At 41.4% G+C, this 21020-nt stretch overlaps 1 protein-coding gene across 1 annotated transcript; it reads left to right on the top strand.

Moving 5' to 3' along the window:
* The first annotated feature begins 1218 nt into the window (after positions 1-1218).
* On the top strand, positions 1219-19077 carry LOC129811718 (mitochondrial outer membrane protein SLC25A46-like). Its single transcript, XM_055863257.1, has 8 exons — positions 1219-1727; positions 4920-4962; positions 11160-11217; positions 11463-11540; positions 11691-11791; positions 14324-14380; positions 14640-14697; positions 15080-19077. The coding sequence occupies exons 1-8, from the start codon at positions 1478-1480 to the stop codon at positions 15653-15655; spliced, it is 1221 nt and encodes a 406-aa protein (XP_055719232.1). The 5' UTR covers positions 1219-1477; the 3' UTR covers positions 15656-19077.
* The last annotated feature ends 1943 nt before the right edge of the window (positions 19078-21020 follow it).

Genomic DNA, 21020 nt, shown 5'->3' with positions numbered 1-21020 from the left:
TCCAGTTGATCGGCATTAGCGTCACGGCAGCAGCGTTAGTGTCCCGGGAGCAACATTAAGACTTCCGGTTATCTGATTGTGCCTTCAAAATATAAGTAAAACGCCATGTCAATGAGACAAAAAATGTTTTTTTGCAGCTTTGCATAGGGCATAATGTTAAAATAATGTTACAAAATTATAACTACATCGGGGAAATATCTAAACTATAGATAATTACTACTTTTAATTACTAACTAAAGATAATTACAACTATAAGATACATTATATTATAAGGTGGAGCACATTGAGAAATGGCTTGAGCTTAAGTAAATGAATATAAAGAAAATAATATTCTACAGACCTTACTGATCTTGCATTGGAATCTATATATGGTGTTATTTCTTGGATGACTGTGGTCTACACAGTAGCCCTTTCTACTCCACCCATTCCATTGGTCCCAATGCAGGGCTCCTGAGTGGTGCAGCATTCTAAGTCACTGTAACTCAGTGCAAGAGGCATCACTACAGTCCCTGGTTCAATTCCAGGCTGAATCACATCTGGCTGTGAATGTGAGACCCATAGGGAACCACATAACTGCCCTAGCATCGTCCGGGGTAGGCCATCATTGTAAATAAGAATTTGTTCTTAACTGACTTGCCTAGTTAAATAAAATGTAAAGATTGCACTGTAGACCTATAAATTACATATTGTCTTATATAGAAAAAACGTTTCTATGTGCCGATGTAAAAGTGTTGTTGGGAATACTAGTAGGGTTTGTAGAATCTATATGTGGTGTCATTTCATGGGGCTTTGAATAATGCAGAGTGTTGCTGGCCTTTTACTCCATCCATTCCATTGGCCACAATATTAATCACTGTATATGAAATACTCTGTATTATTGAGAGCCCCATGAAATGACACCATATATACATTCTACAAACCCTACTGAGTATTCCCTACAACACCTTTACTGTGGCACCCAGAATAGTTTTTGCTGTATAAGCCAATATGTATCCCATATACAGTGATTCGCGTTGTGGCCATTCATTTGACCTTGGAACATGTTTTAAAACCGACATTTAATGCAAATGTCACTTAAATATGAATAAATAAGATACATTGTTAATGTTTAGCTAATTATATTTCATATATCATGAATAAATACAGGTTATTGACACGGTTCTACTATTACGTGGGGAACTTTTATTTTGACAAACTTCAAAATTCCATGACCAGGATGTACCTTTTTAGTGTTTCTGAGGAGCCGAATGATCGGCTAACAGTTCATTCGTGTTGTTATTTTGCTCGTTATCTAGCGTATCTAACGAAGTAATTTAGGGTGGCTAGCTTGCTAGCGGTCTAAATTGGTGTTATACTGTGGTTCATTTAAATTTTCAATGTGTTTCTCGTAGATTTAAAAAGTGGTATAGTTACACATTTTTATTTGACTAGTCGTGATATCAAAGGAGCTGTCACTCCTATTTAGCTCTCGTGCAGGATGACTTCTCGGCGACCGGACAATTTTGATGGTTTAGGTTACAGAGGTATTGAGGATCCTGCTTACAGTGGAGGCTACAGTGGAAGGTCATTTAATAATTCCTCTAGTGTGGACCTGCAGAATTGGGTAACAACACCGCCAGATATTCCAGGTAGCCGAAATTTACATTTTGGTGAACGCACGCCCCAATTTGAGGCGCCCCCTGGGGCACCTGGTGCTGAAGATACTCTGCCCACGGCTCCTCCATCCGGTAGGGGACATCATTTCAACAACGCTGACCATTTTCATTCACAACAATGACGACGACACGAAATCGTCACTGTGTCATGAGTGTTTGAATGTGAAATCACTCAACTTTCAACTAGCTAGCTAGCTAGGCCTGAGAATAGAGTCAGTGTCAACAATTTGGACTTTACATTACTGACAGTAACTTATGCGACATACTTAAACTTTAGCGTAACGTTACGTGTCTTGGTACCACAAAAATACGTTTAACTTTCTTTGACTTCGCCCTGAAGTCCACGTTTACGATCAATTACCATTCATATAAATGATTCCTGTGCAGGATAGCTATTCAATGACATTAACTTAAAGTACAAAAACACTGAAGAGAGCACAAACTGCTGTAGGCCTAGCCTAGATCTCTGTCTTTAAACTGTTTTATGAGGCACTGTTCTTGATTGCATGTACTATTGCGCTGATATAATTCAACCAACTCATATCCAAACAAGTACAGAATTACCTACACGAAGTAAAAATAAAATATTGACATGACTGCCTTTCAAAGCATCAATGATGAAATAACACATAAACAGAAACATGGCATTTCAACAGACTGACCACCATTTATGGGTTCAGACAATACCCTACAGAGAGAGAGGGAGTGTAGTGTAGACCTACAGTAGGCACATTTCTCTAGTAGGCGGTTGAGTAATACTGTATATTATAAAGTAGCTTTCCTGGTTATTTGCGCTTTTAGGTGCATTTGTGAACATTGATTGATGTCAATCACACTACAGGGTAAATCCACTTGAATTAAATCCCTTTTCGACAGCATTCCTTTTTTGATTCAAAACTTTCCATTGATGTTTGCCCATGGAAGAAGTGGTCAGAAAGTGACTTTTTGGACATGAATGCCAAAACATTAAGGAGATAAACGTGCTGAAAATTGACCTATTTTGCATACCATACCATGAGACATCCATGTCTTCTTCAATGGAAAATATAAACAGTTGAGTTTGATGTCATTTGAAAGCTTACAAACAGTTTTGTCAAAAACCTTAAACCGTTAACATCAATTATCTAACAACGTGTAAACTAAAAACATTTTCATGTTCACATATCTTGTAGCTTAGACCCTATTTCACATCATGAGATTTTTCTGTTGTGCCCACCATCGGTTGAGACACAAGATGCTCTTCCAGTGATGAAGACATGGATGGATTACCAACAACGATGGTGTTGTTGGGAGGAGGAAAATAACCTGTCCCTCAAAAAAACAAAAGAGTTGATTGTGGACTACAGGAGACAGCAGAGAGAGCATCAACAAGTCTGCAGTGGATTGGGTCAACGTCAACAGTGAAGAGGCAACTCCGGGATGCTGGCCTTTTAGGCAGAGTTCCTCTTTCCAATGTCTGTGTTCTTTTGCCCATCTTAATCTTTTTTTTTTTCATCCCTTTTTCATGGTATCCTATTGGTAGTAGTTACAGTCTTGTCTCTTCGCTTCAACTCCCGTACGGACTCGGGAGAGGCAAAGATCGAGAGCCATGCGTCCTCCGTAACGCAACCCAACCAAGCCGCACTGCTTCTTGACACAATGCCCATCCAACCCGGAAGCCAGCCGCACCAACGTGTCGGAGGAAACACCGTACACCTGGCGACCTGGTCAGCGTGCAATGCGCCCGGCCTGCCACAGGAGTCGCTAGTGCGCGATGAGACAAGGATATCCCTGCCGGCCAAACCCTCCCTAACCCGGACAACTCTGGGCCAATTGTGCGCCACCCCACGGGCGTCCTGGACGCGACCGGCTGCGACAGAGCCTGGGTACGAACCCAGAATCTCTAGTGGCACAGCTAGCACTGCAATGCAGTGCCTTAGACCACTGCGCCACTCGGGAGGCCTTAATCTTTTCATTTCTTTTTATTGGCCAGTCTGAGATATGGCTTTTTCTTTGCACCTCTGCCTAGAAGAGTCGCCTCTTCACTGTTGACGTTGAGACTGTTGTTTTGCAGGTACTATTTAATTAAGCTGCCAGTTGAGGAATTGTGAGGCGTCTGTTTCTCAAACTAGACACTCTAATGTACTTGTCCTCTTGCTCAGTTGTGCACCGGGGCCTCCCACTCCTCTTTCTATTCTGGTTAGAGCCAGTTTGCTGTGTTCTGTGAAGGGAGTAGTACACAGCGCTGTACCAGATCTTCAGTTTCTTGTCAATTTCTCGCATGGAATAGCCTTAATTTCTCAGAAGAAGAATAGACTGACGAGTTTCAGAAGAAAGGCCTTTGTTTCTGGCCATGTTGAACCTGTAATCGAATCCTGACGAGTTAAAGAAGAAAGGTCTTTGTTCCTGGCCATTTTGAGCCTGTAATCGAACCACAAATGCTGATGCTCCAGATACTCAACTAGTCTAAAGAAGGCCAGTTCTATTGCTTCTTTAATCAGAACAACAGTTTTCAGCTGTGCTAATATAATTGCAGAACGGTTTTCTAATAATCAGTTAGCCTTTTAAAATGATAAACTTGGATTAGCTAACACAACGTGCCATTGGAACACAGGAGTGATGGTTGCTGATAATGGGCCTATGGTATTATTATTATATTATATTATATTACATAAAAAAATCTGCCGATTCCTGCTACAATAGTCATTTACAACATTAACAATGTCTACACTGTATTTATGATCAATTTGATGTTATTTTATTGGACCAAAAAAGTGCAAAAAGTGAACCCAAACTTTTGAACGGTAGTATGTGTATATTTATACTTTTGAACGGTAGTATGTGTATATTTATATATTCCAGTCTCTAACATTGCTCGTTCTGATATTTCCGATAATTTTGTGTGTATTGTTTTTTATTTTATTGCTAAGTATTACTGCACTGTTGGAACTAGAAACACAAGCATTTCGCTGCACCTGCAAATGTGTGTACACGACTAATAACATTTGAGGGGGGTTTGCGTGTTTTGGTGACTTTACACCTCCGACTAATACGTGTGCTTCCCCCAGTGAGGCTGTGACCCTTGCAGGATACTTGATGCTCTGCTTGTTTGTTAACAATAAGCACAATTCGAAGAGTCTATTTCTCAGCTACTTAGCCTATGATGCTCAAAATATTGAGTGACTTGCATGACTATGACTTATTAATGTATAACAATAAATAAGGTTTTCCATTAAATGTTGCTGTTAGATATTCATTCACATGTATATGTTCTTTCTCTTTCAGAGCAGTTGAACAGATTTGCTGGATTTGGTATCGGGCTTGCAAGGTAATTCGATGTTTCAGTAATACAGTGGTAGTTCAGTAGTAAAGAGATGACTATGATCCATCTTGACTTCTAAAGGAAAGTAAACATTTACATTAAACATTTCCGTCATTAAACATTATATATACAGTCAAAGTGTTTGGGAAAAGGAAAGCAGTAAGCCAATACAGTGCATTCGGAAAGTATTCAGACCCCTTGACTTTTTCCACATTTTGTTACGTTACAGGCTTATTCTAAAATAGATTTTTTTTTAAATCCCTCTCATCAATCTACACACAATACCCCATAATGACAAAGAAAATTAAGAAATGTTTGCTAATAAAAAAAAATGAAAAAAAAATGAAATAGCACATTTGCATAAGTATTCAGACCCTTTACTCAGCACTTTGTTGAAGCACCTTTGGCATGGATTACAGCCTCAATTCTTCTTGTGTATGACGCTACAAGCTTGGCACACCTGTATTTGGGGAGTTTCTCGCATTCTTCTCTGCAGATCCTCTCAAGCTCTGCCAGGTTGGATGTGGTGTGTCGCTGCACAGATATTTTCAGGTCTCTCCAGAGATGTTCGATGGGGTTCAAGTCCGGGCTCTGGCTCGGCCACTCAAGGACATTAGGATGCTTGTCCCGAAGCCACTTCTGCGTTGTCTTGGCTGTGTGCTTAGGGTCGTTGTCCTGTTGGAAGGTGAACCCAGTCTGAGGTCACCCCAGTCTGAGGTCCTGAGCACTCTGGAGCATGTTTTCATCAAGGATCTCTCTACTTTGCTCCATTCATCTTTCCCTCGATCCCATTCCCTGCTGCTGAAAAACATCCCCACAGCATGAGGCTGCCACCACCATGCTTCACCGTAGGGATGGTGCCAGGTTTCCTTCAGATGTGACGCTTGGAATTCAGGCCAGAGAATCTTGTTTCTCATGGTCTGAGAGTCCTTTAGTTGCCTTTTGGCAAACTCCAAGCAGGTTGTCCTGTGCCTTTTACTGAGGAGTGGTTTCCGTCTGGCCACTCTACCATAATGGCCTGATTGGTGGAGTGCTGCACAGATGGTTGTCCCTCTGAAAGGTTATCCCATCTCCACAGAGGAACTCTGGAGCTCCCTGACCAAGGCCCTTCTCCCCCGATTTCTCAGTTTGGCCTGGCGGCCAGCTCTAGGAAGAGTCTTGGTGGTGCCAAACTTATTCCATTTAAGAATTATTGAGGCCACTTTGTCCTTGGGACCTTCAATGCTGCAGACATGTTGTGGTAACCTTCGCCAGATCTGTGCTTCGACACAATCCTGTCTCGGAGCTCTACGGACAATTATTTTGACCTGATGGCTTGGTTTTTGCTCTGACAGGTGTGTGCCTTTTCAAATCATGTCCAATCAATTGAATTTACCACAGGTGGACTCCAATCAGGTTGTACAAATATCTCAAAGAGGATCAATTGAAACAAGATGCACCTGAGCTCAATTTTGAGTCTAATAACAAAGGGTCTGAATACTTGTGTCAATAATTATTTTCTGTTTTTTTTATTTTTATTATTATTATTATTTTTCTTCCTAAATAATCTATAAACCTGTTTTCGCTTTGTCATTATGGGATATTGTGTGTAGATTGATGAGCTTCTTTTTATTTAATCAATTTTCGAATAAGGCTGTGATGTAACAAAATGTGCAACAAGTCAAGGAGTCTTAATACTTTCCGAATGCACCGTATGTACAGTGCATGGTTGGCTGAGAGAAATTGATGATAAAATTATTGTGGGGGCTGTCTTGTTAGACTTCAGTGCTGCTTTTGACATTATCGATCGTAGTCTGCTGCTGGAAAAACTTATGTGTTATGGCTTTACACCCCCTGCTCTATTGTGGATAAAGAGTTACTTGTCTAACAGAACACAGAGGCTGTTCTTTAATGGAAGCCTCTCAAATATAATCCAGTTAGAATCAGGAATTCCCCAGGGTAGTTGTTTAGGCCACTTGCTTTTTTCAATTTTTACTAATGACATGCCACTGACTTTGAGTAAAGCCAGAGTGTCTTTGTATGCGGATGACTCAACGCTATACATGTTAGCTACTACAGCGACTGAAATGACTGCAACACTCAACAAAGAGCTGCAGTTAGTTTCAAAGTGGGTGGCAAGGAATAAGTTAGCCCTAAATATTTCTAAAACTAAAAGCATTGTATTTGGAACAAAACACTCACTTAACCCTAAACCTCAACTAAATCTTGTAATAAATAATGTGAAAATTGAGATGACTAAACTGCTTGGAGAAACCCTAGATTGTAAACTGTCATGGTCAAAACATATTGATGCACTAGTAGCTAAGATGGGGAGAAGTCTGTCTATAATAAAGCGATGCTCTGCCTTCTTAACAACACTATCACAAGGCAGGTTCTACAGGCCCTAGTTTTGTCGCACCTTGACTACTGTTCAGTCATGTGATCAGGTGCCACAAAAAAGGAAAATTGCAATTGGCTCAGAACAAGGCAGCACGGCTGGCCCTTGGATCTACACAGAGCTAATATTAATCATATGCATGTCAATCTCTCCTGGCTGAAAGTGAAAGGAGAGATTGACTTCATTACTACTTGTATTTATGAGAAGTATTGACATGTTGAATGCACCGAGCTGTCTGTCTAAACTACTGGCACACAGCTCGGACACCCATGCATACCCCACAAGACATGCCACAAGAGGTCTCTTCACAGTCCCCAAGTCCAGAACAGACTATGGGAGAGGCACAGTACTACATAGAGCCATGACTACATGGAACTCCATTCCACATCAAGTAACTGACGCAAGCAGTAAAATTAGATTTAAAAAACAGATAATAAAAAAACACTTTATGGAACAGCGGGGACTGTGAAGCAACACAAACATTGGCACAGACACATGCATACACACACACACACACACACACACACACACACACACACACACACACACGATAACATACACACTATACATACACATGGATTTAGTACTATAGATATGTAGTAGTGGTGGAGTAGGGGCCTGGGGGCACACAGTGTGTTGTGAAATCTGTGAATGTATTGTAATGTTTTTAAAATTGTATAAACTGCCTTAATTTTGCTGGACCCCAGGAAGAGTAGATGCTGCTTTGGCAGCAGCTAATGGGGATCCATAATAAATACAAATACAAATGTACAGTGCCTTCAGAAAGTATTCATAACCCTCAACTTATTCCACAATTTGTTTTGTTACAGCCTGAATTCAAAATGGATGTGAAAACAATCGGATTTAATCCATCTACACACATTATGCCATAATGACGAAGTAAAAACATGTTTTTAGAAATGTTTGCTAATTTATTGAAAATCAAATACAGAAATATCACGTTTACAAAGTGAAAAGAAGAGAACCTGTACAGAACAAAAATATTTCAAAACATGAATGTTTGCACAAGGCACTACAGTAATACTACAAAAAGGAATTCACTTTTTGTGCTGAAAACAAAGTGTTATGATTGAGGTAAATCCAATACGACACATTACTGAGTACCATTCTCTATATTTTCAAACATACTGTTGGCTGCATCATGTTATGGGAATGCTTGTAATCGTTAAGGACTAGGGATTTTTTCAGTTTAAAAATATTAACAGACTGGAGCTAAGCACAGGCAAAATCTTAGAGGAAAACCTGGTTCAATCTGCTTTCCACTAGACACTGGGAGATGAATTCACCTTTCAGCAGGACAATAACCTGAAACACAAGGCCAAATCTACACTGGAATTGCTTAGCAAGAAGACAGTGAATATTCCCGAGTTACAGTTTTGACTTTAACCTCTAACGAGCCTCTACCCCGGATCCGGGAGCACCCCCCACCCCACACTGATTAGCATCGCTAGCATAGCGTCACAATTAAATAGTAGCATCTAAATATCATTAAATCACAAGTCCAAGACACCTAATGAAAGATACAGATCTTGTGAATAAAGCCACCATTTCAGATTTTTAAAATGTTTTACAGGGAAGACACAATATGTAAATCTATTAGCTAAACACGTTAGCAAAAATCACCATTTTTCTTTGTCCACCATTTTCTCTCAACACCAGTAGCTATCACCAATTCGGCTAAACTAAGATATTGATAGCCACTAACCAAGAAAAAACCTCATCAGATGACAGTCTGATAACATATTTATGGTATAGGATAGGTTTTGTTAGAAAAATGTGCATATTTCAGGTATAAATCATAGTTTGCCATTGCAGCCAGCATCACAAATCTCACCAAAGCTCCTAGAATTACTACAGACAGCAACGTGTATTACCAATTTACTCATCATAAAACATTTCTTAAAAATACACAGCACATAGCAATGGACAGACACAGATCTTGTGAATTCAGACAACATTTCAGATTTTCTAAGTGTTTTACGGCGAAAACACAATAAATCGTTATATTAGCATACCACATACGCAAACGTTACCCGAGCACTGATTCTAGCCAAAGAGAGCGATATCGTATCATCGCCAAAATATATTAATTTTTTCACTAACCTTCTCAGAATTCTTCAGATGACACTCCTGTAACACCATATTACAACATACATATACAGTTTGTTCGAAAATGTGCATATTTAGCCACCAAAATCATGGTTAGACAATGACAAAAGTAGCTCAGCTGGTCAGAAAATGTCGTGCACCATATTAGACAGTGATCTAGTCTTATACATAAATACTCATAAACTTGACTAAAAAATACAGGGTGGACAGCGATTGATAGACAATTTAATTCTTAATACAATCGCGGAATTACATTTTTTAAATTATCCTTACTTTTCAATACAGGTTGCGCCAAGTGAAGCTATAGCAAACAAGATGGCGGCATAAACGTTTAACATTTATCGACAGAAACACGATTTATCATCATAAATTGTTCTTACTATGAGCTGTTCTCCCATCAGAATCTTGGACAATGAATCCTTTCTTGGGTCTAATCTTCTTTTGGTCGAAAGATGTCCACTTGTCCGTCGAAATGCCCACTAACGTACGACCGGGACCCCGAAACGTGCCCGGAGCTTCAAAGTCTATTACAAAGCAATGCCTCAAAATCGCACTAAACGGATATAAATTGCTATAAAACGGTTTAAATTAACTACATTATGATGTTTCTAACACCTATAACAAGTAAAAAGATGACCGACGCTATATTACTGGCTAAACCAATGCTTGGAAAAAGGCCAGTCAGATATCCTTCTCGCGTTGAGCGCAGTGTCCAAAGGAAGGCTTACTTCCGGTATTTTGTCATTTATAGAGCCAATGATTGCGCAATCGACTCCATTCAAATTGTCACCACTTACTGACATCTAGAGGAAGGCGTGGGCAGTGTTTGTATCTCATAGGATTAACAGAGACTTTAAAAACTGATCTGGAACCAGAGGCCAAGATGTCTAAATCTCACACACTGGGAGGAAAAGTGCTGTAGAATGAGTTCTGTTTCACTCAGAGACATAATTCAAACGACTATAGAAACTAGAGAGTGTTTTCTATCCAATAATAACAATAATATGCATATTGTACGAGCAAGAATTGAGTACTAGGCAGTTTAATCTGTAGAGACAATTATGCTAATTTGAAACAGCACCCCCTATAGTTGCAAGAAGTTAATCTACTTGCAAATCTATGCAAGACCTGAAAATGTTTTTGTCTAGCAATGATCAACAACCAATTTAACAGAGCTTGAAGAATTTTGAAAATAATAATGGGAAAATGTTGCACAATCCAGGTGTGGAAAGCTCTTAAGAGACTTACCCTGAAAGACTCACAGCTATAAAAGCTGCAGAACGTGCTGTGCTTCTACAAAATATTGTGTCAGGTGTGAATACTTATGTCAAATAGTTATATTGTGGAGTAACTACAATGTTGTTGATCTATCCTCAATTTTTTCCTGTCATAGCCATTAAACTCTGTGACTGTTTTAAAGTCACCATTGTCCTCATGGTGAAATTCCTGAGCGGTTTCCTTCCTCTCTGGCAACTGAGTTAGATACGCCTGTATCTTTGTATTGACGGGGTGTTTTGATACACCATCCAAAGTGTTTTTAATAAATTCACCATGTTCAAAGGGATATTCAATGTCTGTTGAATCTCAATTTAATCAATTTTAAAATCAGGTCGTAACACAACAAAATGTGGAAAAATACAAAGGGTGTGAATACTTTCTGAAGGCACTGTGTTCACTCCATGTCTTCTTCTTCCAGTCTCTTTACTGAAAATGTCCTAGCTCACCCTTGCATTGTGTTTCGTCGTCAGTGCCAGGTAAGCCTACGGTCAGCCATGCAGTATATTCCACAATTCACATGTTCAGAGTCTGCATGTGTACCATCCTTAGGCTTTCGTGTACTCTGTTGACTCAAATCTTTCTACAATACAGTAAATAAATCTTCATGGGTGTATCACAGTTGCCCATTATAATGCTACTTAAGGTTTTACTTCAAGTGTGCTTGAAGTAAGTAGTAATAATAAATAAATAATTCCTAATTCTGTTTGTTTGTGGCTTCCAGGTCAATTATCACGCCAGCTGCTATCATCTGTCCCCATTGACTGCTGTCCGTGTGATGTATAATGTCACCAAGAGTCAGGTAATAAATGCTTTTCACAAACCCAAAACCCAACATTCACAAATAGGCCTAACAAATATCACAACAAAAAATGTTCAAAAGATGTTGAAATGTGAATTTGGGCTAACATGTTTTAATGCCGGTATATTGTTGTGAATTGTCTGCTTGCAGGGTCCTAAGGCGTTATGGAAAGGAATGGGCAGCACCTTTGTGGTACAGGGAGTCACATTGGGAACAGAAGGCATCATAAGTGAATGCACTCCACTAACACGGTATGCGTTTACTGTTGGAGGAAGAAAACTAGCCAATGGGAATATTGCCTATATTAGTCATTGCCTTTTGTCATCGCCTGATCGCCCACCATATCTTTGACAAGACTTCAACAAACAAAAATAAAATGTATTGCTGTTGATAAAAATCGAGCACAACATCAATAGCGAGTCATCCTTTTGAATGGCGTTAGGTGTCAAACTTACACTCACAATGTGGCCTCTAGCCACTACCAGGACATGATGGAGGTGGGTGATTATACTCAGAGAGGCCATATCTACCAGGACATGATGGAGGTGGGTGATTATACTCAGAGAGGCCATATCTATCAGAACATGCTGGAGGTGGGTGATTATACTCAGAGGCCATATCTACCAGGACCTGATGGAGGTGGGTGATTATACTCAGAGGCCATATCTACCAGGACCTGATGGAGGTGGGTGATTATACTCAGAGGCCATATCTACCAGGACCTGATGGAGGTGGGTGATTATACTCAGAGGCCATATCTACCAGGACCTGATGGAGGTGGGTGATTATACTCAGAGGCCATATCTACCAGGACATGATGGAGGTGGGTGATTATACTCAGAGGCCATATCTACCAGGACATGATGGAGGTGGGTGATTATACTCAGAGGCCATATCTACCAGGACCTGATGGAGGTGGGTGATTATACTCAGAGGCCATATCTACCAGGACCTGATGGAGGTGGGTGATTATACTCAGAGGCCATATCTACCAGGACATGATGGAGGTGGGTGATTATACTCAGAGGCCATATCTACCAGGACATGATGGAGGTGGGTGATTATACTCAGAGGCCATATCTACCAGGACATGATGGAGGTGGGTGATTATACTCAGAGAGGCCATATCTACCAGGACCTGATGGAGGTGGGTGATTATACTCAGAGGCCATATCTACCAGGACATGATGGAGGTGGGTGATTATACTCAGAGGCCATATCTACCAGGACATGATGGAGGTGGGTGATTATACTCAGAGGCCATATCTACCAGGACATGATGGAGGTGGGTGATTATACTCAGAGGCCATATCTACCAGGACATGATGGAGGTGGGTGATTATACTCAGAGGCCATATCTACCAGGACATGCTGGAGGTGGGTGATTATACTCAGAGGCCATATCTACCAGGACATGATGGAGGTGGGTGATTATACTCAGAGGCCATATCTACCAGGACATGATGGAGGTGGGTGATTATACTCAGAGGCCATATCTACCAGGACCTGATGGAGGTGGGTGATTATACTCAGAGGCCATATCTATCAGAACATGCTGGAGGTGGGTGATTATACTCAGAGGCCATATCTACCAGGACATGATGGAGGTGGGTGATTATACTCAGAGGCCATATCTACCAGGACCTGATGGAGGTGGGTGATTATACTCAGAGGCCATATCTACCAGGACATGATGGAGGTGGGTGATTATACTCAGAGGCCATATCTACCAGGACCTGATGGAGGTGGGTGATTATACTCAGAGGCCATATCTACCAGGACATGATGGAGGTGGGTGATTATACTCAGAGAGGCCATATCTACCAGGACCTGATGGAGGTGGGTGATTATACTCAGAGGCCATATCTACCAGGACATGATGGAGGTGGGTGATTATACTCAGAGAGGCCATATCTACCAGGACATGATGGAGGTGGGTGATTATACTCAGAGGCCATATCTACCAGGACATGATGGAGGTGGGTGATTATACTCAGAGGCCATATCTACCAGGACATGATGGAGGTGGGTGATTATACTCAGAGGCCATATCTACCAGGACATGATGGAGGTGGGTGATTATACTCAGAGGCCATATCTACCAGGACCTGATGGAGGTGGGTGATTATACTCAGAGGCCATATCTACCAGGACATGATGGAGGTGGGTGATTATACTCAGAGGCCATATCTACCAGGACCTGATGGAGGTGGGTGATTATACTCAGAGGCCATATCTACCAGGACATGATGGAGGTGGGTGATTATACTCAGAGGCCATATCGTTCAGAACATGCTGGAGGTGGGTGATTATACTCAGAGAGGCCATATCGTTCAGAACATGATGGAGGTGGGTGATTATACTCAGAGAGGCCATATCTATCAGAACATGCTGGAGGTGGGTGATTATACTCAGAGAGGCCATATCTATCAGAACATGCTGGAGGTGGGTGATTATACTCAGAGAGGCCATATCTATCAGCTCCCAAGGGTTCCAGTGAGATGATCACAACGTTCCAGTAGCAAAATCAAAGACCACTAACAGCTTTAAATGAATGGGGAAAAACAGCATGAGTATACTTCTATAGAGTATAAAAAATATAGAGTATACTTCAACAATATGTGTTCAAACAAGACAATAACTAGTTTAAACCAGCCATTTTTTATTCTTAAAAATCAGAATCATGTTAAATCACCTTGTTTGAACATATTAAATAAATGAACACTGTTACTTACCTGGTACCTTGGATAGAGGACTGACTATGCTTGTTTGTTTGTTCTCAGAGAACTCTCCCACAAATGGAACCCCAAGCAAGTTATTGGGCATTTGGTTCTGAAAGGGTAATAACATTTATTTTCTTTCCTGAATAATGAATGGTTTTTATACTGTAAAAAGTAGTGACTTACAAGTATCAGTATGGTAAGTGATAATTTAATTGCATAACTATTGAGTGCATATTCATATGTATAACAAAGTGCAGGGTAATAGAGAAGGGACTTTACATTTAGTAGATGCTGTTATCAGATGGTGCTGATATCTTTATTTCATTAGAATGCTTTGATCTTATGACCAGTCATTGTGTATCTCTCCTTTTTACAGTTTGACCTGTGTGGTTGCCATGCCATTTTACTCAGCAAGCCTTATTGAAACTGTGCAGGTGAGTGTGTCCACACTTCATACTTACTGTATATGGATGATGATCCCTTTCTGGTCTGTTGTATTTTGGCTGTCCTTATCTTGTTCATCTTCTATAAATCCCCTTCACTTTCTAACTGACTTTGGGTGAGTTTCCCAACAACATAAAGATCATCTTGAGTGTGAAGATCATCGTTCGTCCATTGTCTAATAAAGATAAATATGACTTCATGTTTTTACGAAACTCAACCTTTAACAGTATCAAAGAATCAGTAAATGTATCCATTCCTTCACAGAGCTGGTCTTTTCAATCCAAACACACATGCAGAGATAATTTCAGATGATTCTGTATTAACCATGAAATATGCGCCACACTCATAGTGTCCCTTTTTGTGTGTCCCCAGAGTGAGATCATCCGGGACAACCCTGGCATCCTGGACTGTGTGAAGGAGGGTGTGGGCCGGGTCATGGGAATGGGCGTCCCCAACAGCAAGCGCCTGCTGCCCCTGTGGGGGCTCATGCTCCCCACCGTGCTCCACGGGGTCCTCCACTATGTGGTGAGCTCCACCGTGCAGAGGCTGGTTCTCTTCCTCCTGCGCCGGAAGAGTCCGGCCAAGCAGCCCGTGGACGGCTCGGAGACGGTCCAGACCATGCTGGATGCTTACTTCCCAGAACTCATGGCTAGTTTTGTGGCCAGTCTGTGTGCCGATGTCCTCCTCTATCCGCTGGAGACGGTGATGCACAGGCTCCACATCCAGGGCACGCGCACCATCATCGACAACACAGACCTGGGCTTTGAGGTCCTGCCCATCAACACGCAGTATGAAGGCATCCGGGACTGTGTAAATGTGATCCGGCGAGAGGAGGGAGCCCTGGGATTCTACAAAGGCTTCGGCTTCATCATGGTGCAGTACTCTCTACACGCCGCCGTGCTGCAGATCACCAAGGTGATCTATTCCACCTTGCTGCAAAACGCTTAAAGAAAAACAATGCAAAATATTACTAAATGTTAGTTTGACTTGGTGGTTGCCCCTTTGAAACCCTGTTTTTCATGCCAGTCTGGGTTGTGCTCATTCTGGAAAATGTTGTCATTTTCGAAAAACTAAAATACCAAAAGATGGCTTGATTATTTTTTCTGTACAGAAGCACATTTCGAGTGTTTTGCCGAGAATGGTGTCCCTAATTTTCAGCACTTCCACTGTGTCACAAAGCACTGAATAATAATATGTACTATGACGCATGGAATCAATAAATATCCCCAATGGTCATAGAAGGAAATACACTTAACTTGCATCTGTCAAACTAACTCATCCTGGCATCATTTATGTGAATTATCAGTCAGTAGTCTTCTCTGCAAATCACACGTTTTTTCTAGTGTATCTCATCTGAAAAGATCTCATTTCTACATGGTATGAATGTGACAATTTGTTGCTTTTGTGTTTGTGTTAGCACTAGCAGAGGATGGGCTGTGCCAATTTATCCAGAAATGTATGTACAGAAAGTCTTTCAATTATTATTTGCTTTACGAGTGATAATATATGTGTGTAGGTAGCGGTGTGTGGGTAAAATCACTGGAGAAGCCAGAACAAAATCCATATTACAACCTATGTGTTGCTATGTAACCTGTTAGTTCATATGCCTTGCGACAGTGATATATAGGCCTAAAGGCCGAGACAAGAAGAAGACCGAGTGGCAGAATAAATTCAACCACACCTTTTTTTTCATCACAACCGGAGAGCACCATTCACAGTTGAGCTTGCTCAGTTTAGCTCAACGCTGATTGGCTATTATTTTATACTTTTCTTTTATCAAGGGAGGCCAAATGCTTGTTGGCTTCCCTTGCATTCAATGTTAAGGGCGGCAACAATGTCATACTCTTTTGGACTAGACAGCATCAGATAGATGGCCTACACATACAGAGACAGAGGGGTGCTGTTTCGTTCGCTCGGTTTGCATTGAGATACTTTTGTATAGTGGATGTGGACACACCTTCAAATTAGTGAATTCGGCTATTTCAGCCACACCCATTACTGACAGGTATATACAATCGAGCACACTGCCATGCAATCTCCATAGACAAACATTGACAGTAGAATGGCCTTACTGAAGAGCTCAGTGACTTCCAACGTGGCACCGTCATAGGATGCCACCTTTCCAACAAGTCAGTTAGTCAAATATCTGCCCTGCTAGAGCTGCTCTGGTCAACTGTAAGTGTTGTTATTGTGAAGTGGAAACGTCTAGGGGCAACAACGGCTCAGCAGCAAAGTGGTAGCCCACACAAGCTCACAGAACGGGACCGCCGAGTGCTGAAGCACATAGCACGTAGAAATTGTCTGTCCTCGGTTGCATCTCTCACTACCAAGTTCAAAACTGCCTCTGGAAGCACAAGAACTGTTTGTGGGGAGCTTCATGAAATGGGTTTCCATGGCCGAGCAGCCGCACAAAAGCGTAAGTTCACCATGTGCAATACCAAGCGTCGGCTGGAGTGGTGTAAAGCTCGCCGCCATTGGACTTTTGAGCAGTGGAAATGCATTCTCTGGAGTGATAATCACACTTCACCATCTGGCAGTCCGACGGACAAATCTGGGTTTGGCAAATGCCAGCAGAACACTACCTGCCCCAATGCATATTGCCAACTAAAGTTTGGTGGGGGAGGAATAATGGTCTGGGGCTGTTTTTCATGGTTTGGGCTAGGCCCCTTGGTTCCAGTGAATGGAAATCTTAATGTTACAGCATACACTGACATTCTAGATGATTCTGTGCCTCCAACTTTGTGGCAACATTTTGAGGAAGGCCCTTTCCTGTTTCAGCATGACAATACCCCCGTGCACAAAGCGAGGTCCATACAGAAATGGTTTGTCGAGATCGGTGTGGAAGAACTTGACTGGCCTGCACAGAGCCCTGACCTCAACCCCATCGAACACCTTTGGGATGAATTGTAACGCTGACTGCGAGCCATGCCTAATCGTCCAACATCAGTGCCCGACCTCACTAATGGTTTTGTGGCTGAATGGAAGCAAGTCCCTGCAGCAGAGTCCCCGCAGCAATGTCCAACATCTATGTGGAAAGCCTTCCCAGAAGTGGAGGCTGTTATAGCAGCAAAGGGGGGACCAACTCCATATTAATGCCTATGATTTTGGAATGAGATGTTCAACAAGCATGTGTCCACATACTTTTGGTCATGTGTGCATTCAACCTCTTGCGAATTAAAAAGAGCATTATGAAACACAGACCAAAGAAAAAAGACACCAAAGAAAAAAATCTATTTTTTTGGGAAGCCTGGCTTACTTTGGCATCCATCAATACACGCCACTGATAGGTATGTAGTATCAAGTTGTTCACATGTTGGTATCCACAGAGTACATTACATTACAAATGAACAGTACATTTATGAACAATTCAAAGGTATGTAGTGCGAGAGTAGGAACATTAACAGATTTATGAGAATGGGTGATTGAGTTTAGGGTTTATAAAATATTGTACTGCCTCTTGTAAATGTTTTAGGACCTTACGGAGCTCAGAGTAGGGAAATGTATAAGATAATTTGTTAATCGCTTGAGAACCTTGCTGAAGATAAATGTCGGACATATTCTTTGCTTTTGTGTATTTGAACAATGAGTTCTCCAATGCAAAGGATGGCGGCAGCGAGAAGTAGCCGGTTTCCAACTGAACCCCAAATTCAGTGGGAAACCAATCACCATTCAGATAATTTACAGTGTCTTCAGAAAGTATTCATACCCCTTGACTTATTCCACATTGTATGTGTTACAGCCTTAATTCAACATTTACTAAATATATTTTGTTTCACCCATCCACACCTAATACCCCATAATGACAAAGTGAAAACATATTTTTAGAAATACAGAAATATCTCATTTACATAAGTATTCACAGCCCTGGGTCAATCAATACATGTTAGAATCACCTTTTGGCGGTGATTACAGATGTGAGTCTTCCTGGGCAAGTCTCTAAGAGCTTTGCACACCTGTATTGCACAATATTTTAAGCTCTGTCAAGTTGGTTGTTGATCATTGCTGCTGTAGACAACCATTTTCAAGTTTTGCCATAGATTTTCAAGCCGAATTAAGTCCAATCTAAATAGGCCACTTGGGTATATTTGGCCTTGTGTTTTAGGTTATTGTCCTGCTGAAAGATTAATTTGTCTGTTGGAAAGCAGACTGAACTAGGTTTTCCTCTAGGATTTTGCCTGTGCTTAGCTCTATTCCATTTCTTTTTAGCCTAAAATACTCCATAGTCTTTGCCGATGACAAGCATACTCATAACATGATGCAACCACCACCTTTGAAAATATGAAGAGTTGATACTCAGTGATGTGTTGTGTTGGATTTGTCCCAAACATAACTTTTTGTATTCAGGACATAAAGATAATTTCTTTGCCACATTTTTGCAGTTTTACTTTAGTGCCTTATTGCAAACAGGATGCATGTTTTGGAATATTTTTATTCTGTACAGGCTTGCTTCTCTTCACTCTGTCATTTAGGTTAGTATTGTGGAGTAACTACACCATTGTTTTTTTTTTTTTTTTTTTTTTTATCCCATTTTCTCCCCAATTTTCGTGGTATCCAATCGCTAGTAATTACTACCTTGTCTCATCGCTACAACTCCCGTACGGGCTCGGGAGAGACGAAGGTCGAAAGCCATGCGTCCTCCGAAGCACAACCCAACCAGCCGTACTGCTTCTTAACACAGCGCGCCTCCAACCCGGAAGCCAGCCGCACCAATGTGTCGGAGGAAACGCCGTGTACCTGGCCCCCTTGGTTGGCGCGCACTGCGCCCGGCCCGCCACAGGAGTCGCTGGAGCGCGATGAGACAAGGATATCCCTACCGGCCAAACCCTCCCTACCCCGGACGACGCTATGCCAATTGTGCGTCGCCCCACGGACCTCCCGGTCGCGGCCGGCTGCGACAGAGCCTGGGCGCGAACCCAGAGACTCTGGTGGCGCAGTTAGCACTGCGATGCAGTGCCCTAGACCACTGCGCCACCCGGGAGGCCTAACTACACCATTGTTGATCCATCCTCAGTTTTCTACTATCACAGCCATTAAACTCTGTAACTGTTTTAGTCAACATTGGCCTCATGGTGAAATTCCTGAGCGGTTTCCTTCCTCTCAGGCAACTGAGTTAGTAAAAGAAGCCTGCATCTTTGTAGTGACTGGGTGTTTTGATACACCATCCAAAGTGTAATTAATAACTTCACCATGTTCAAAGGGATATTCAATGTCTGCTTTTTTATAAAAATTATTTTATTTACCAATAGGTGCCCTTCTTTGTGAGGCATTGGAAAACCTCCCTGGTCTTTGTGGCTGAATCTGTGTTTGAAATTCACTGCTCGCCTGAGGGACCTTACAGATCATTTGTATGTGCATGGAACAGAGATGAGGTAGTCATTCAAAAATCATGTTAAACACTTATTGTCCATGCAACTTATTAAGTGACTTGCTAAGCACATTTTTACTCCCTAACTTTAGGCTTGCCGTAGCAAAGGGGTTGAATACTTATTGACTTAAGACATTTTAGCTTTTCATTTTTAATTCATTTGTAAACATTTCTAAAAACATAATTCCACTTTGACATTATGGGGTATTGCGTGTAGGCCAGTGACACGAAGTCTCAATTTAATCAATTTTAAATTCAGGCTGTAACACAACAAAATGTGAAAAAAGTCAAAAGGTTTGAATACTTTCTGAATGCACTGTACCTCAGAGCCATACAGTGCATTCGGAAAGTATTCAGAACCCTTCACTTTTTCCATATTTTGTTATGTTACAGCCTGTAACGCTCGGACGAGGAGGAGGAGTAAGGGTCGGTCCAAAATGCAGCGTTGTATGCAGACGTAACGATATTTATTTAAACAAGACGAAACACGAAGAACACTTGAAATGATTACAAAACAACAAAACGACGTAGACAGACGTGAACATGTGAACTTACATAAACCACGAAGAGCGCACGAACAGGAACAGACTACATACACGAACGACAACGAAACAGTCCCGTGTGGTGCGACAGACACGGAAGACAATCACCCACAAACAAACAGTGTGAACAGCCTACCTTTATATGGTTCTCAATCAGAGAAACCGTCAAACACCTGTCCCTGATTGAGAACCATATAAAGCTAATACCAATGAACCTAAACATAGAAACACATAACATAGAATGCCCACCCCAACTCACGCCCTGACCAACTAAACACATACAAAAACAACAGAAAACAGGTCAGGAACGTGACACAGCCTTATTCTAAAATTGATTAAATTGTTTATTTCCCATATCAATCTCTCTTTGACTTCCCTATTTAAATAAATGTTAAATAACAATAAA

The sequence above is a fragment of the Salvelinus fontinalis genome, chromosome 2 (genome assembly GCF_029448725.1).
Source record: "Salvelinus fontinalis isolate EN_2023a chromosome 2, ASM2944872v1, whole genome shotgun sequence".
In the NCBI taxonomy this organism is placed as follows: domain Eukaryota; kingdom Metazoa; phylum Chordata; class Actinopteri; order Salmoniformes; family Salmonidae; genus Salvelinus; species Salvelinus fontinalis.
The sequence above is the reverse complement of the archived record's forward strand: the minus strand, read 5'-3'. Positions and strand labels throughout refer to the sequence as shown.

Excerpts from the sequence above, each read along its gene's own strand:
- LOC129811718 (XM_055863257.1), top strand. The coding sequence starts at position 1,478 with ATGACTTCTCGGCGACCGGACAATTTTGATGGTTTAGGTTACAGAGGT. Across the intron at positions 4,963-11,159 it reads TTTGGTATCGGGCTTGCAAG|TCTCTTTACTGAAAATGTCC; the intron begins GTAATTCGATGT and ends TTCTTCTTCCAG. Across the intron at positions 11,541-11,690 it reads ATAATGTCACCAAGAGTCAG|GGTCCTAAGGCGTTATGGAA; the intron begins GTAATAAATGCT and ends GTCTGCTTGCAG.